The sequence below is a fragment of the Balaenoptera physalus genome (genome assembly GCF_965194825.1).
Source record: "Balaenoptera physalus genome assembly, chromosome: 9".
Classification (NCBI taxonomy): Eukaryota; Metazoa; Chordata; class Mammalia; order Artiodactyla; family Balaenopteridae; genus Balaenoptera; species Balaenoptera physalus.
Genome location: NC_138888.1, coordinates 42720148 through 42739036, shown reverse-complemented (window position 1 = coordinate 42739036; position 18889 = coordinate 42720148). Strand labels below are relative to the sequence as shown.

Sequence of the window (18889 nt, the reverse complement as noted above, 5' to 3'; positions counted from 1 at the left end):
ACTGTCCTGTGGAAGGTTACAGAGCCAAGTCTAAGCAAAAATTAAGTTCTTTTCTAGCCTCAGGGTCCTATACTCCCAGTCCTATACTCCTCTTGCTTCTTCCTTAATTACTCAACTCTGGGACCACATCTAGGTTATGCCCTACACAACAAATGCTGTATACTTCAAGAACAACTCTCCTTTCTGTGCCAGCAGCAGCTATTTATACATGGCCTCCAGGTCTCATTAAAGAAAACCAAGAAAGAAATTGGTGATCTGTTGATGTGGCTTATGTTACAATTTGGTAGTTCTGCAGGCACGTCTATCCTTATGTCACAGATCTACTTCCTCCCACCCTGGAATCTGACTCCGCATGAACAAATTACCACAGCTAAAAGGTGGTGCCACTAATGTTAGTGTTCCAACTTGTTAAATATAAAAATCTCACACTCTTATTTAGCATTATTTGAAATCTCAAAATACCATGGCTAAAAGCAAATCGCTCAATGGTAATTTTAGAATATTTTTCTATACTAGAGTTCTTTCCCTGCTGAGATTTTGATGTAATCCTCTCCATGTTGATCTCTGCAGTTCTGCAGTTTTTGAAACAAAGTACTCAATAAATATTTATTAAGTGAATAAATGAACAAACTTCTAAAAGCTGCATGTTAGCAAAGAATAGAAAGGTACCTTCATTTGTGTCGTATCATTTACAAAGCTGGATATTTATCATTACTTGAGCATTTACAGTCTGTGTGATAATTATATATTCTACACTCATGTATGAATTTTAAATTTTTAAATAATTAAAATAAAACACAACATTAAAATTAAAAATAATGTTATTTTTCCAGATGATTCACAGAATACCTTGAGGATTTAGCAATGGCCAAAGAGCATCGACTGGAACATCAGTTATAAGCATACAGTACTATAGGGCAAAGAAGGGGGAGTGAGAGTGAAGGTCTAACTAGACAGTACCTTATAGTTTGTTTAAGGTTTGATGACTTACTTCATAGCTGTACTGTTTACTTAATATATCATGGAATTTAAGTAAAATTTATTCATGTACTTTTATCTATACCCCCAAAATTAAATTTACATTTAGTTTATAGAGGTATACCATTTAACCACAATTGTCTTTTAAACAAAGATAATCATTAAGATAAATAAGAACTCAAAATTTACTATTACAGGTTAAATATTTGAATTATATAACATGAACATAATGTTATTTGCAAAGAACAAATTTCAGAGGCTTGTGGCAAGATAGGCTTTTTCCTTCTAAACACTCAAATTGCATCCAAACTTTACATGTGAAAAACTGGTGCAATCACACTCTTTACCTGCTCACTTTCATGTGGGTACCCACTGGTCTAGCAGTCAGCTATGTGAGACTCCAGGATAATGTTCCCTCTTCCTCCTAATTAAGTCTGAGGGCCTATACTTCACACCTGATGGGAGAATTCCAGCAGGGATCACTGACATTATTCCTTTTCCCCATTCCTTAACTGAGCAACAGAACTCTTCAGAATTTCAGGGATTCTCCAGTCTAAAATCTTCCCTAACCCAAACATTTATATCTCACCACAGAAACCTTAACTTTCTCTTTGCCAAAGGAACCAGGGCAATCCCACTGCAGTGAAGCTTTTACCACTGTCAAAATGATAAAAGGAGTATGCTTTTAGTAGCCTCAGACTGACAGTAGAATATAATTTATCACAGACATAATGCTAAGGATATAAATTTCTATTATATTAAATATTAAGTGGGGTGACAGTAGCTATTTTAAGAAGCCAATATTGTTTCTACTGGGAAATATATAAACATATATACACACTCGTAAAATCTTTGAAAGTAAACCCTTTACAAATGATACTGTCAATACCAATATGTCCAATAAAAATATAATGTAAGTGGGACTTCCCTGGTGGCGCAGTGGTTAAGAATCCACCTGCCAATGCAGGGGACACAGGTTTGGTCCGTGGTCCGGGAATATCCCACATGACACGGAGCAACTAAGCCTGTGCACCACAACTACTGAGCCTATGCTCTAGACTCCACAAGCCACAACTACTGAGCTCTCGTGCCACAACTACTGAAGCCCACGCACCTAGAATCCATGCTCCGCAACAAGAGAAGCCATTGCAATAAGAAGCATGCGTGCCACAACCAGAGAAAGCCTGTGTGCAGAAATGAAGACCCAACAGAGCCAAAATAAATAAATAAATTTATTTTAAAAAATAACAATGCAAGCTACATTTGTAATTTTAAGTTTTACAGTAACTACATAAAAAAAAAAAGGTAAAATTAACTTCAATAATATCTTTTATTGGGACTTCCCTGGTGGCGCAGTGGTTAAGAATCTGCCTGCCAATGCAGGGGACACGGGTTCGAGCCCTGGTCCGGGAAGATCCCACATGCCGCAGAGCAACTAAGCCCATGCGCCACAACTACTGAGCCTGCGCGCTAGAGCCCACGAGCCACAACTACTGAGCCCATGTGCCACACTACTGAAGCCCGCGCACCTAGAGCCTATGCTCCACAACAAGAGAAGCCACCGCAATGAGAAGCCCGCGCACCGCAATGAAGAGTAGCCCCCGCTCGCTGCAACTAGAGAAAGCCCACGTGCAGCAACGAAGACCCAACGCAGCCATAAATAAATAAATAAATTTATTTTAAAAATCATAATATCTTTTATTTAACCCACTATATCTAAAATAGTATACCATTATGTAATCAATATTAAAACGTATTAATGAGATACTTTATATTCTTTTAATACAAAATATTCAAATCCAGTGTGCAGCTTACATCTCAATTTGGACCAGGCATAGTTCAAGCACTCAATACCCCCATGTTACTAGTGGCTACCATATTGAATCACACAGCTCTATACTACTGTTTTCCATAAACTACCCTGAATATCTTCAGAAAGGAAATGACAGTAATTTACAATAGATGTAAGTGCATATATTGTATCAAGTATAGTATGTAAATTGTGATAAGTTACATTGAGTTTTTGTTAATAAACCCATGTAGGATGTAAATCATGCAGTTATTTGCTACATATATTGAGGTTTTTACAATAATCCGTCTTTTAAGAATTCAAATGTATTCACACATTTCAGCTAAAAATTGTCACAGCAAACCAAAATAATATAGCACTTCATGCCACAGCCTCAGAAATCAAGTAGGAATATATACCCTCCTCCAAGACAAATATTAACAGTAACAGAGTTAAAGGCAGTTAACTAAAATATTCTGCAGATACATTCTAAAACAAACTCAAATTATATTTGGTAACAGGTCCAAATTTCATGTATATTATTTAAAATTAATATAATTTTACACCACCGTAATTCTCAACTGGGGGTTTAGTACAAAGGAGATGACACTTTTTAGGTTATTCTATTATGTGTGGAATTTAATAAGGATAGATTTGTTTAATTTTATAAATGAGAAAAATAAATACTTTATAGACCTATGATTAGTGGATGACAAAAAGATTTATGTAATCAAAGACCAAAGTATGTAAAGCATATATAAGTGTGTATATAGATATATGTATAAAGTATCCACATGACACTGATATGAAATAATCTAATACACAGCATGTTTTAATGCTGACATTATGTTATAAATATCAACCTATTAGTTATATTCTAATGCAAGGCTATTTTCAATATTCAATAATCCTCCACAATGGTTATTTCCCTGAGCCCTTTACATTAAACAGATATGGCATGTAGCAAATCCAACAAGGAAAAACAAAGATTACAAATTAGACGACTCAGGAAACTTACCAAAGAACAGAGACGGTAAATAGCTCCCATGAAGCAGAAATCATGAGAACTTCAGAAAGACATAAATTCAGGAAAGAAAACTACACTAACTGGAATCAAGTGTTGTATCAGCAAACACCCTAAGCTTTTGTTCTAAATAATCTTTAATATGCTTGCTAAAATTATTCCCTATTTTTAGATAACATTCTTAAATAATTGATTTTTTTTTTAAACAGGCGTACCCTTCACCTCTCCTGACAGTCAATAAATAAATGTAATCAAAGTCATTCATTACCAGCACTGTCATTCAAACCATAATTCTGATTCATTTTCCACAGGAGCCCCAAGTTTCTGTTATTTATTGTCAGTCTCCCAGAGTCCTACTACTCCATCTTATTTTCATGCACCATTGTTATACTCATCATCCTTTCCTAGAACTCTTTCCCTACTTGCCCTTTGTCTTCAAATTCTGACACTGCTCTATCCACAGAGAATAGCCTCTAAATAACATTACCTATTATGATCATGCCTTGAACTCAATGGATTCTTTGTCCATTAGAATATTTTGTATAGTGTTCTGTAACATACCAGTAAAATCACTCATTGTTTTATGTATTAATTAAAAAACTAGCAGGGAAAGGAGTTGGGAGTTCAACTTGGAGGTAATGGCAAGATCTAATGGAAGGCCAAAAATAAATAAATAAATAAAAATAACATCTTCACATCAGCCCAATTCAAGAAGAAAGTGAGAATCATGCTCTTCATCCCTAAAAAATTATAGGGACTTGGGCTTCTCTGGTGGTGCAGTGGTTGAGAATCTGCCTGCCAGTGCAGGGGACACGGGTTCGAGCCCTGGTCTGGGAAGATCCCACATGCCGCAGAGCAACTAGGCCCGTGAGCCACAATTACTAAGCCTGCGCATCTGGAGCCTGTGCTCTGCAACAAGAGAGGCTGCGATAGTGAGAGGCCCGCACACCGCGATGAAGAGTGGCCCCCACTTGCCGCAACTAGAGAAAGCCCTCGCACAGAAACGAAAACCCAACACAGCCATAAATAAATAAATAAATAAATATTAAAAAAAAAATTATAGGGACTTGCATTTAACACCTGATGAATTATTCAGTGAGAAAAGCAGTGATATTTGCTGTTAACACAAATAGTTTTAAATTAATTCAAAGAATAAAAAGAAGCAGTTTTCTAAACAGCAATAGAAAAGGTGAGTAATTATATATAATAATACACAGCAGAATCAAAGAGTTTCTGGAGATTATAAAAAAGACACCATTATAGTCATATTCTCAATGAGGTATTCTCAGTTCTTCAGCCAGTCATTATGAAAATGCAGCATCCCAGCCCTGACACTGTGTGGCCTAGTCTGGGGGGAGAGAGGGGAATTTTTTTTTTAACCTTTCCCTGGCTGAACTGAGGAAAGAAAATTCCCAGCTGGACCCAGATTAATACCATAATATTCTATGGAGGTTGAAATAACTGAGTATAAGAAGATTATTAGTACTGAGTTTCTAAGACAAAGCTTCAAAAAGCCAAAGAATTTATCTCTGAACCTCAAGTAAATTTTTGAGAAGTCATAACACAGGAACAAAGTTAACAAAGAGTATGATTTGCTTAAAGCAAACAGCTTTGTAATAGCACTAAAAAAAACCCCAGAGCATCCATTCTACAACTTTTAAATCTCCAGATCTGTATCCTTCCCACATCATTCTATCCTCAAAAAAAGTTAATTTTTATAGTTCAGTGACAAGACCAAATAGCTAATAATACATTTTTTAAGCCTTCAAAGTAGTTTCCTGCTTTATTTTCAACTCTACTTAGATCAAATTACTCTCCAAAAATTTTATGGCTCTCCATTTAACCACATAGATGTAATAGAGTGTTGTGGATTGAACTGTGTGCCCCACACAGATACACTGAAATCTTAACCCCCCAATACCTGTGAAGGTGATCTTATTTTGAAGTAGGGTCTTTGCAGATGTAATTAAGTTAAGATGAGGTCATACTGGATATGGGTGGGCCCTAAATCCAATGACCAGTGTCCTTATAAGGAAAGAGAGAAAGAGATATCTGAAGACACAGAGGAGACCTAGAGAAGGCGGCCATGTAAAGGAGGCAGACATGAAAACTATCATGCCACAAACCAAAGAATGCCAAGGACTGCCAGTAACCACCAGAAGCTAGAAGCGACAATTAAGGAAGACTTGTCCCTAGAGCCTTTGAAGGAAACATATCCCTGTCGATACCTTGATTTTGAACCTGCAGTCTCCAAAACTGTGAGAAAATATATTTCTGCTGTTTTAAGCCACCCAGTTTGTGGTAATTTGTTATGGCAGCCCTAGGAAACTAACAGAGGGGAATATGGGTTAATAGTTCCGAACCTGCTTTACTTGTATACTGAGGGCTGAATAAATATGTAAAAAGATGGTAGATGGTGGCGGTATCTCACTGTTGGAAAGGGAAATTATAGACAAGTAAGGGGAAAAAGCTAAAATGAGCTCTGCTATACTGGATTAGAGTCAGAGACATCAGTATGAACTCATTTAGCTTAATATGGATACTTATGAATAGACACAGAAATAATTATAGATATGCATATATACACAGGCGAGTATTCATACCATATAACCTAGTTCTGCCTCCTTGACAGTGTAGAAGCAATAAAACCCCAGCGGTAACAAGCACTCCCAGCACCCAGATTTTGGTTTCTAAACACTATTCTCCAATAAAAAGAACCAGGGATCTTTGGAGAAATGGCTGATCCTAGGGCTACAGTAGGGAAGATATAAGATGATCATGTAACACCTTACACTACCCAAAAGGAAGTGCTCAAAAAACAAAAGGATGGGGATGGAGCACAGAGTGTCACAGGAGTGACACACACACACAAAAGGTCTCAGCAAAGAAACAGAAGATATAAATGAGAACCAAAATTAAAAATTTATAACTGAAAAATGCAATAGAAATAAAAATCTCAGCAGACAGGCTCAACAGCAGAACGGAGTGGACAAAAGAAAAATATTAGTGAAGTGGAAAACAGAACAATAAAAATTACCTAACCTGAACAACAAATGAAAAACAGAAGGAAAAACAAACAAACAAAAAGGACACAGCATCAGGACAATAACAAAAGATTTACAATTTGTGCCATCACAGTCCTAGAATAAAAGAGGAAGAGGCTAAAAAAGTACTCAAAGACAATAATGGCTGAAAACTTCCAATGTTTGGCAAGAGACATAAACTTGCAGATTCAAGATGCTGAATCCCAAAAACATGTACAAATCCCAAAAAGGATAAACCCAAAGAAATCCACCTAAAGACATGTGGTATTAAATTTCTGAAAACTGAAGACAAAAAAATCTTGAAAGTAGCCAGGGAAAAATGAGAGCAGATTTGTCATCAGAAACCATGGAGGCCAGAAAGAAGTGACAATACTTTTCAACTACTGAAAGAAAAGAACTGTCAAACTAGAATTATATACCTACTGAAATTATCCTTCAGGAATCCAGGGGAAATCAAGACATTCTCAGTTGGGGAAAAACTAAGATAATTTGTCACCAGCACATGCATCTTAAAAGAAGGACTAAAGGAAATTCTCTGAACCAAATGGAAACAATAAAAAGGAACCTTGGAACAACACAAAGGAAGAGCACAGGAAGCAAAAATGTGAGTAAATACAATAGGCTGTCTGTCTCCTCTTGAGTTTCCCAAATTATGTTTGATAGTTGAAGTAAAAATTATAACACTGTCTGATATGGTTATAAATATATGCAAAGGAAAAAGCTAAAACAATTTTATTATAAATGGGATAGGTAAAAGGATATAAAGGGAGATAATGTTTCTACACTCCACTCAAACTGTTAAAATGGTAAGCTATGTATATGTAAGTTATCTGTATTATATATCTACATTATATATGACAAAACACATAATGTAAAACCTAAACCAACCACTAGGAGAGATACACTTAAAAATACTATGGTTAAGTCCAAGTAGAATTCTAAAATTGTTCAAGTAACCCACAGGAAGGCAGGAAAATGAAAATAGAAACAAAAAGAACAAACAGAACACCTGAATATTAATACATCAATAATTACATTACATGTAAATGGTCTAAATATATCAATTAAAAGACAGAGACTAGCAAATCCAACTGTATGCTGTTACAAGCAACTTAACTGTGAATATAATGTTACAGACAAGTTAAAAGTAAAAGAACAGAAAACACACCATTTAAACATTAATTAAAAGAAAGCTGGAGAGGCTATATTAAATCAGATAAAGTAGACTTCAGCACAAAAAAAAATTACCAGAGATAGAAAGACATCATATAATAATAAAAGGGCCAATCCACCAAGAATACATAGCAATCCTAATTGCATATGCATCAAACTACAGAGCTGCAATATGTGCAGCAAAAATTTATAAAACTAAAAAAAGAAATGCACAGATCCACAATCATAGTTAAGACTTTTAATACTTCCTTTCTCAACAGTTGAACAACTAAACAGAAGATCATCAAGGATATAGAAAAAAATCAACAACACCATCAACCAACAGGATCTAATTGACATTTACAGAACATATACCAAATAGACCATATGCTGAGACCTAAAAGAAATCTTGACAAATTTAAAAGAAACAAAATCATAAAGTATGTTTTTGACCACAATGGAGTTAAACTAGAAATTAATAACAGAAAGATAGCAGAAAAATCTCTAAACACTTCAAAACTAAACAACATGCTACTAAATAACCCTGGGGTCAAGAAGAAGTCTCAAGGTAAATTAAGAAAATATAATGAACTGAATGAAAACACAAAATATCAAAATTTGCGAATCACAGCTAAACCTTGTCTGAGAGACAACTTTATAGCACTAAGTGCATACATCTTAAGAGGAAAGTTTCAAATCAATATCTAAGCTTCCACCTTAAGAACTTAGAAAAAGAGCAAAATAAACCCAAAGCAGTAATAAGGAAATAATAAACAGCAGAAACCACTGAAATTGAACACAGAAAACAAAAGAGAAAATTAATGAAACAAAGAGTTGATTCTTTGAAAAGATCAATAAAATTGACAAATTGCTACCAAGACTGAAAAATAAAAAAGGAAAGATGACACAAATAACCAATACCAGAAATGGAAGAGGAAATACCACTACAGAGGTTGCAGAAATCAGAGGTAAGAGAATGCTATGAACAACTCTACGTTCACAAATTTGACAACAGACAAAATGGACTACTTCCTCAAAAAAAAAACAAACTACCACAACTCATCCAACATGAAAAATAATTTGAATAGTTCTATGACTATTAAGGAAATTTAATTCATGATTTTAAACTATAAAAAAAGAAATTCTAGGCCCAGATGAAGAACTCTAATAAACATTTAAAGGAGAATTAACACCATTCTACACAATCTCTTCCAGAAAATAGGAGGGAACACTTCCCATTTCATTTTATAAAGCTAGTATCAGCCTGATATCAAAAGGAAAAACATTCCTACTTATAGATGACATAACTGTCTACAGAGAAAACTCCAAGAAATATACCCAAAAACGCCTCCTAGAACCAAAGAGTTCAGCAATGTCACAAGATACAATTAACATATTGATACCAAAATTGGAAAATTAAATGTCATTTACAATCACTCCTCCAAAAATGAAATACTTAGCTATAAATCTAACAAAATATGTACTGGACATGTATGTTGAAAACTATACAACACTGGTGAATGAAATTAAGATCTAAATAAATGGAGAAACATACCATGTTAACGGATTAGAAGACTCAACAGAGTAAAGACGGCAATTCTCCCCAAACTGATATATGGACAACACAATTCCTATTAAATTCCCAGATTTTTTGTAGATATAGACAGAATTATTCTAAAACTTATATAGAAAAGCAAAGCAACCAGAATAGCTAAAACAAGTTTGAAAAAAGAATAAAGTGGGAATTATTCTGGATTCAAGATTTATTAGGCAAAGAAAACGAACCTTAATCTAAAAATCTCACACTGTGCAGAAAGGATCAGCATGTCTGAGTTTTCCACAGTCTGCACATTCCAAGAAAGGTCTGGCCCTTGTCTGGCTCCTAAGATGCAACCACTAAACCCTTGAAATATCCTGCCTAATGAGAGTGTCTTTGTTTACCTGGGGACCTTGAGTGACTCCATATAGTCCATGCTAAAAATGTGATATATGTTTGGAGCCTTGAACCATGTAATATTAGCTTGACTTCTCAAGGGCTGGAGTCTAAGGTCATCCACAAAGGCAGTCAACCATACCAACATAACCTACCCACAATAAAAATCCTGGACACCAAGGCTTGGATGACCTCGCCTGGTGAGCAATACTCTGTATGTGGTATCACACACTACTGCTGAGAGAATTAATCACTGTCCACACAACTCCACTGGGAGAGGACAACTGGAAGTTTGGACCTGCTGTCTCCTGGACCTTGTCCTTTGCTTCTTTTTCTACTACTAATTTAAATCTGTAACCTTTCAGTGTAAAAAAAAAAAAAAAAACCATAACCATTAGTATAACAGCTTTTCTGAGTTCTAGCAAATAATTGAGCCTAAGACTGGCCTCAGGGACACCCAAACATACACACATTATACAAAATTAACTCAAAATGGATCACAGACTTAAATGGAAAACATAAAATGATTAAAATTTTAGAAAAAAGAAAAAAAAGAAGAATATTCAAGATCTGGGACTAGGCAAAGAGTTCTTACTTAGCCTTGACCCCAAAAGCACAATCTATATAGGCAAAAACTGATACATCGGACTCACAAGCTTAAAAACTTTTGCTCTGCAAAAGACACTGTTAGAGGATGAAAAGACAAGTCAGACTGGAAGAAAACGTTTACAAACAGAATAGCCAACAAAGGATTAGTATCTGAAATATATAAAGAACTCTTAAAACTCAACAGAAAAAAAGGAAAAAAATCCAACTAGAACATGGGCAAAAGACATGAAGAACATTTCAACAGAGAACATACAGACGGCAAATAAGCATGTGAAAAAATGTTCAACATTATTAATCTTTAAGAAAATGAGAATTAAAACCACAATGAGGGCTTCCCTGGTGGCGCAGTGGTTGAGAATCTGCCTGCCAATGCAGGGGACACGGGTTCGAGCCCTGGTCTGGGAAGATCCCACATGCCGCGGAGCAACTAGGCCCATGAGCCACAACTACTGAGCCTGCGCGTCTGGAGCCTGTGCTCCACAACAAGAGAGGCCACGATAGTGAGAGGCCTGCGCATCGCGATGAAGAGTGGCCCCCGCTTGCCACAACTAGAGAAAGCCCTCGCACAGAAACGAAGACCCAACACAGCCAAAAAAAAAAAAGTAAATAAATAAATAAGTCAGGAGCTCTTAAAAAAAAAAAAAAATTAAAAAAAAAAAACCACAATGAGATATCACTACATTCCTATCAGAAAGGCTAAAATTTAAAAACCACCAAAGAAAAAATTAATTAATTAATTAATTAATTAAAATAAAAACCACCAAGGGCTAGCAAGGATGAAGAGAAAGTTAGATCACCCATACTGATCCACTCCCACCACTGATGGAAATGGAATAGTCACTTTGGAAAACAGTGTGACAGTTTCTTTAAAAACTAAACATGCAACTGCCATACAACCAGCTACTGTGCTCCTGGACATTTACCATAGAGAAATGAAGACATGTGTTCACACCAAAACCTGTACATGAATGTTTATATTTATAGCAGCTTTATTTCTAATAGCCAAAAACTGGAAACAACCCAGATGTCTTTCAGTGGGTTAATGGTTATGCAAAATGTGGTCTATCCAATACCACCATTGCTAACTACTACTCAGCAATAAAAAGAAATGAACTATTGATACACACAACAACCTGGATCAATCTCCAGAGAAAAAAGCCAATTCCAAAGGGTTACATACTGTATGATTCCATTTATAGGGCACACCTGAAATGACAAAATTACAGAAACGGAGAATAGATTAGTGGTTTCCAAGAGTTAAGAAGGAGGGGGGGGCATCCCTGGTGGCGCAGTGGTTAAGAATCTGCCTGCCAATGCAGGGGACACGGGTTCAAGTCCTGGTCTGGGAAGATCCCACATGCCGCAGAGCAACTAAGCCCGTGAGCCACAACTACTGAGCCTGTGCATCTAGAGCCTGTGCTCCGCTACGGGAGAGGCCGCAACAGTGAGAGGCCCGCGCACCGTGATGAGGAGTGGCCCCCACTCGCCGCAACTGGAGAAAGTCCTCGCACAGAAACAAAGACCCAACACAGCCAAATAAATAAATAAATAAATAATAAAAAATAAATAAATAAGATGGGGGAGGGGAAGTGGGTGTGAGCAGAATAAGGTATACTGTGGTGATAGAAATGTTCTGTATTTTGACTATATCAATGTCAATATCCTGGTTGTGATACTGAAGTGTAGTTTTGCAAGATACTAAGTGGGGGGTGAGATAAAGGGTATATAGAATCTCTGTGCTATTTCTTTAAATCACATGTGAATCTACAATTATTTCAAAATAAAAAGTTTAGTTAAAAAATGAATGAAGGAAAAATTAATACAATCAGAAGAACAATTTCATTTGATATATAACAACACTGAACACTATTAAATATTCAAACACTACTTTATAATTTCTTAGTTTAGAACAATAAAACATATCCCTTGAATTTTCTCAATCATAGCCATTCTACAAAGATTCACGTCTAACCAGTCAGAATTCAGCTCACCTTCCACACTGTCAGAACAGGAAGTTCCAATGCCAGTGTCACCACTGTCAGAAGCTATACTATGTCTCCTGATATGGTTATTTCGTTGGTTAGATGGAACAGTTGTGGCCTGCCACAATGATTCATTACCAGGTAACCATGCTGATGAAGAATAATCTGGGCCTACAAAAGAAAATATGCAGAAGTTAACACATTTATAATGTCTGTGAGTAGATAGAAGACATCTTTTGACCTTGTAAAAAATGCAAATAAGGTAAAATAAGCTTATTTTCTGCCAAAAATAATTTAAATAGATCGGTGATATCTAAGATTCACCAAATAAACTTACTTATCACACATACACAAATTCAATGCTGATTAGGCAGCTTCCTCTGGCTGAAGAGCTCTGATTTCTGCTTATAGACATTGAACTTTTAAACATGGAACTACTGTCTGATTTAAAATATCAACTCTATCATCAATCCATCTGGAAATGTCAGCACTCTGCTTTGTAATATTTCATAGGTAGGCATCTGTGATCCCAGACACAGGCATTAGCTGAGAATTGGGACTCAGGGAAAATCTAATCAAATCATATTGCATGCCAATGTAAGTAGAATGTGCTCATGGAAGGTCAAAAAAATTTATTTTTTTCCGCTATAACCTAACCACTTAAAATTTTAAATTCTTTTGCATTATTTTAATTGACTTTATTTCTTTAGCTATCTTTTGATAAAAGTGTAACACCGGAGCATCTTCCTGGCTCTTTGCTTAATTTTCCCTTTTGAGTTACATTCAATCTTCATTGTTTAGCTAATGTATCACTTTTCAGTGTTCTCTTATAATCTTTATTTTCACTTACGTTGTCCATTTTTATTTAACTTACATTTGCCTTTTTCTGACTTATCCATCATTTTACGTTTTTGCTCACTTCATTCTTTTACTGTCTACAATGCCACTCAAAATACACCCATGGACCAATGTCATTCTGTGAACTATTAATTACAAGTTCATAAAAATTAGGTGCAGAAATAAAGGACAAGCACTGAAAAATGTTTATAGTAATTTGAAAGAGCAATTTTAAATCTTGAATTTTATACAACGCTATAGTAGCACATGTCTTTATCAACGGTTAACACAGTGACTCTAAAATTGAAGCCTGTAGACTTATTTGTGGGAGTTAACAAGCTCTGTACAAGAATTTTGAGCCTTCAATTCAATTATACCCTTGAAAATTAATAAGCATATTATAGATGACGTGAATAGCTACCTTAAAGCAGACATTATCACATAATTATAATACTCCCATTTGGGTTTTATGTTTGCAATTGCAGTTGCTTCTAAGTAAAGCGGAAATGACTGGGCACTTATCATCATGATGTGAAACAAAACATCATTACAGAATTATCATGTTACATGCTACTGAAATTGGCATGCAAGGAGAGCTTTCTAGCAGTTTAATAAACATAAGAATCACAAAATGACAAACACATCCACAAAATTAATTACATCATTTTTACCACACTTAGGAACAGTCATTCTCTTTATTAATATCAAAATATATAAAGAGATTAATAATAAAACCAGGGACTTCCCTGGTGGTGTAGTGGTTAAGATTCCACGTTCCCAATGCTGGGGGCCGGGGTTTGATCCCTGGTCAGGGAACGAGATGCCACATGCATGCTGCAACTAAGAGTTAGCATGCCACAACTAAGGAGCCCACCTTCCACAACTAAGACCCGGTGCAACCAAATAAATAAATAAATATTAAATTGTTTAAAAAAAATAATAAAACCAGACCTGAAGCTATTTTCTACCATATTAACCCCAACATTAAAGTTCTAGTTCTAATAAAACATTATGCCAAATTATTATTAACTTTAATTTCTATTTATAATATAATTTATAAATTAAGTTTGAGTTTTATAGATCTATCTATGAAGTATACAAGCAGCCTTAAAAGTCATATACATTTAAATTAACTCAAGCTTAAAAAACAGTGGCCAAAGAAATACTTCTACCAGCTTTGAGGTCCAGAACAACCACTTAAAACTTTGTAGATTCTAGACCTATCTCAGAATGGGACTTATCTTAATTCATCTGACTAAGCACTCACACATTAAATCACCATGTGAAGGCATTCTGTCACCAGATCTGCTCTAACTCTGATTTGTCTATAATCTGCACCAAAGATATTTTCTTTAAACAGCTCCTCAGGTAATATTCCTTTTAAATGAACTCAAAGTCCTATCTAAACCCTTATCAAAAAGGGCAACCAGCCTACTACTTTCTCTCCCAAGTGCAAACCTATTAATTGGAGAAATTTTTTTAGGAATACTCAGAAAACAACATAAATAGGCTGGTAGTACATGGAAATGGCAAATAAAGATATGAAAGGATGTCCAACCTTACTAATAACGAGAGAAATGAAAAAGACAACAATGTTTTTATTTTTAGATTTTTAAATTATCTATAACATTAAATACCACTGGCAAATATTTGAAATACCAATGTCAAACAAAGTGCAGGGAAAGCTCACATACTTTTGTGGGTATATAAACTGATAGAACCTTTCTAAATTAGGGCATCTGGAAACAGGTATCTAAATTTCAATATGTGTGTAAATTTCAACATAAGACCTCCTACTAGGAATTTTTATAAAGAAGTAATAGAGAAGTATAAAAATATATAAGCACAAGGACAGTACTTCTTTAATAATAAAAATAAATGCCTAGAAACAAAATATGTATCTGTAAGTTAGTTGATAATATTCAAGTGCTAAAAATAATTTTACTGACTTTTCTTTTAACATGTAGTGACATCCAAAATATTAAGTATGTGTGGGAGCAAAGCATTTGTATCGCTACATATATAGTATGATTCCATGGTTAGAGAAGAGACTGTACATTTACATATATGGAAAAAGGAGCTTCCAGGGAGCTCTACGTCTAAATGTCAACATTGACTACAATGTTTTACGAAAGGAACAAATACATTACAGAACATTTACTCTATCACTAGGGATGATGATGATGATGATGATGATTATACACTATCATCTTCCGGGGAAAAATGCTGAAAATTACTTATATTGATTTGCAGATTACATCAACATTTGATTCTGAAAGGAACCAGCTATAGAGCAAGATATGTAAATTCAACAGATTCCTGGTTAACAATTTTACAAAAGCTGCATAAGACCACTGAAATAAAGTAAAAACTCTTGCTTTTAGACAATATAACCATCTTGAGCAGTATAAAGTAGTATTACATGTTTAGGCCACAACACCTCCACCCCATTTATTGTTAACAAATCTTGGCCCGAGGAAACCATTTGTAGATAAAAGGATATAATACCCCCCAACCCCACCCCCCAGCCCACACACACACACACACACATACACACCAGTAACGGGAGTAAAAAAAGAAAGAAAAAAAACACTGATAATGATATGGTGTTACTACCAGAAGCTAGGAAGATTTTCAATAATTAGTCTTAAATCATTAGCTATTACCAGGAAGAATGGCTCAACAAAACTTTTTCTGAAGTTTTCTGAAGGTCAGACAGTAAATATTTTCACCTTTGCAAGCCATCTGATATCTATCAAAACTATCCAACTCTGTCACCATTGTGGTAAAGGCAGCAGTAGACAACAGAATGGGTATGACTGTGTGGCAATAAAACTTTATTTATAAAAACGGATGACAAGCTAGATTTGATCCATGGGCCCTAGTTTGCAGACCCCTGATCGAGAGTAAAAAATTATTCTAATAGATAAATATCCTCTAAAATCCAGCTGATTCAAAATGAGTAACTCCAGCCAGCATGTTAATTCATTCTTTTATTCAGAAGAAATTCTAGTTCATCCTAGAGCACATACCAGCAAGTCCTGCTGCTCTAAATCTGAAAATTCATGGGAGCATTACTGAAGTTATCTGAGGACTACCAACACCAACAACTTTTTTGGATTTCTTTTTCCAGAATAAACAGTCTCAGTTTGTAATAAACTTTTGCATTCTATTACAAGTTAATCACTAAAGGGATGTTTCCTATAAGCTTAAATTATACATAATGGCCCATCTCTAGGAAACCTGCCTCCCAGGTAGTGAGCATTAAGCTGAAATACCTCCGTTTAGCTCACAGGAAACATCCTGACCAGGCCCACCTGTGAATGACTACAGGTAGGAAGAAATTAACACATCCCCTCTGGAGGCTGACTGGAACCAGGAAATGTTTGACTTTACTCCCTCCCCTTTTAGTATAAAAGAAGCCTGAATTCTAACTCAGGCAAGACGGTTCTTTGATGCATGAGCCCACCATCTTCTCAGTTTGCTGGCTTTCCAAATACAGTCACTACTCCTTGCCCTGACAACTCATCTCTCGATTTAACAGCCTGTCGTGCAGTGAGCAGTATGAGCTTGAACTCGATAACAAGTTGACCTGTATGGTTTATTTATTTATTTTTTTGGCCGCACCGTGTGGCTTGTGAGATCTTAGTTCCCCAACCAGGGCTTGAACCCAGGCCCTCGGCAGTGAGAGCACAGAATCCTAACCACTGGATTGCCAGGGAATTCCCCTGTATGGTTCAAAACTCTTAGACAACATCAAACACATATTCATATGTATGATGGTTAACTTTATGTGTCAACATAACTGGACCATGGGGTGGCCAGATACTGGGTCAAACATTATTCTGCATGTTTCTGTGAGGCTATTTTTAGGTGAGATTAGTATTTAAATTGGTAGACTGAGTAAAGCAGATTGCCCTCCATATGTGGATGGGCCTCATCAAACCAGCTGAAGGTCTGAATGGAACAAAAGGTTGACCCACCCCCAATAAAGAGAGAATTCTTCCTGCCTAAAGGCCTTCAAAATAGAACATTGGCTTTTCCCTGTCTTTGGACTGGAAGTGAAACATAAGCTCTTCCTGGGTCTCAGGCCTGTCAGCCTTCAGAATAAAACTCCAACATCAGCTCTCCTGGTTCTCAGGCCTTCAAATTCAATTTGAAACTAAACCATTGACTCCCCTGGGTCTCCAGCTTGCTGACTCACACAGCAGATCTTGGGTCTTACCAGCCTCCATAATCACATGAACAAATTCTTTATAATAAATCTCTTCCTACAGATATATAGAGACAGAAAAAGAATATAAATACACATTTTTTTCTCAAGTGCACATGAAACATTCTCCAAGACAGATCATGTCTTATGCCACAAAATAAGTCTTACTACATTTAAGAAGATTTACACCATATCAAGCCATCTTTTCCAATGACAATGGTATGAAATAAATCAATTAAAAGAAAAAAACAGAAAATTCGCAAACATGTGGTGCTTAAACATGCTCCTAAACCACCAATGGGTCAAAAAAGAAATCAAAAGGGAAATCAAAAAATATCTGAGACAAATGATGGAAACACAACATAACAAAACTTATGGAATGCAAAAGCAGTTCTAAGAGGAAAGTTTATAGTGATAAATGCCAACATTAAGAAAGCTCAAATGAACATCTAATTTTACACCTTAAGGAACTAGAAAAAGAACAAACTAACCCCAAAGTTAGTACAAGGAAGGAACTAATTTAGGATTCCGGGCTTTCACTGCCGTGGCCCGGGTTCAGTCTCTGGTCAGGGAATTGAGATCCTGCAAGCTGCGTGGTGACGTTAAAAAAAAAAAAAAGTTTAAAGAAGGAAGGAAATAATAAGAATCAGAGTGGAAATAAATGAAATATAGACTAAAAAGACAACTGAAAAGATCAATGAAACTAAAGCTATTTTGAAAAGATAAACAAAACTGACAAGCCTGAATGACTACGGGAAAAAAAAGTCTCAAATGAAAAAGGTGCCATTACAACTGCTCACACAGAAATACAAAGGATCATAAGAAACTGCTATGAACAATCATAAGCCAACAAATTGGCCAACCTATAAGAAGTGAATAAATTCCTAGAAACATACAACCTACCAAGACTAAATCATGAAGACAAAGAAAATCTGAACAGACCAATTACTAGTACAGATATTGAATCAATAATCAAAAACCTTTCAACAAAGATATGTCCAGGACCAAATGGTTTCACTAGGGAATGAATCCTACCAAACATTTAAAGAACTAATACCAATCCTTCTCAAACTCTTCCAAAAAATGGAAAGGGAGAGAATAATTCCAAACTCTTTTTAAGAAGCCATCATTACCCTATACTGGACACTACATTACCCAGACAAGGACACTACAAGAAAATCACAGGCTAATATCCCTAATAACATAGATACAAAAATCCTCAACAAAATATTAGCAAACCTAATTCAACAGCACATCAAAAGGACCATACACCATAATCAAATGGGATTTATTCCAGGGATGCAAGGATGGTTCAACATATGCAAATC

At 35.7% G+C, this 18889-nt stretch overlaps 1 protein-coding gene across 9 annotated transcripts in view; it reads right to left on the bottom strand.

Moving 5' to 3' along the window:
- Positions 1-18889, bottom strand: part of CEP85L (centrosomal protein 85L) — a 212696-nt gene that overhangs the window by 121455 nt on the left and 72352 nt on the right. For 8 of the 9 annotated variants that reach the window (XM_082474597.1, XM_082474593.1, XM_082474598.1 and 5 more), the window contains one exon: positions 12521-12682. In XM_082474597.1, the coding sequence (XP_082330723.1) occupies positions 12521-12682 (162 nt within the window). Of the gene's footprint in view, positions 1-5712; positions 11126-12520; positions 12683-18889 lie in introns of those variants that run through there. The other variant, XM_082474600.1, reaches the window with a different exon arrangement.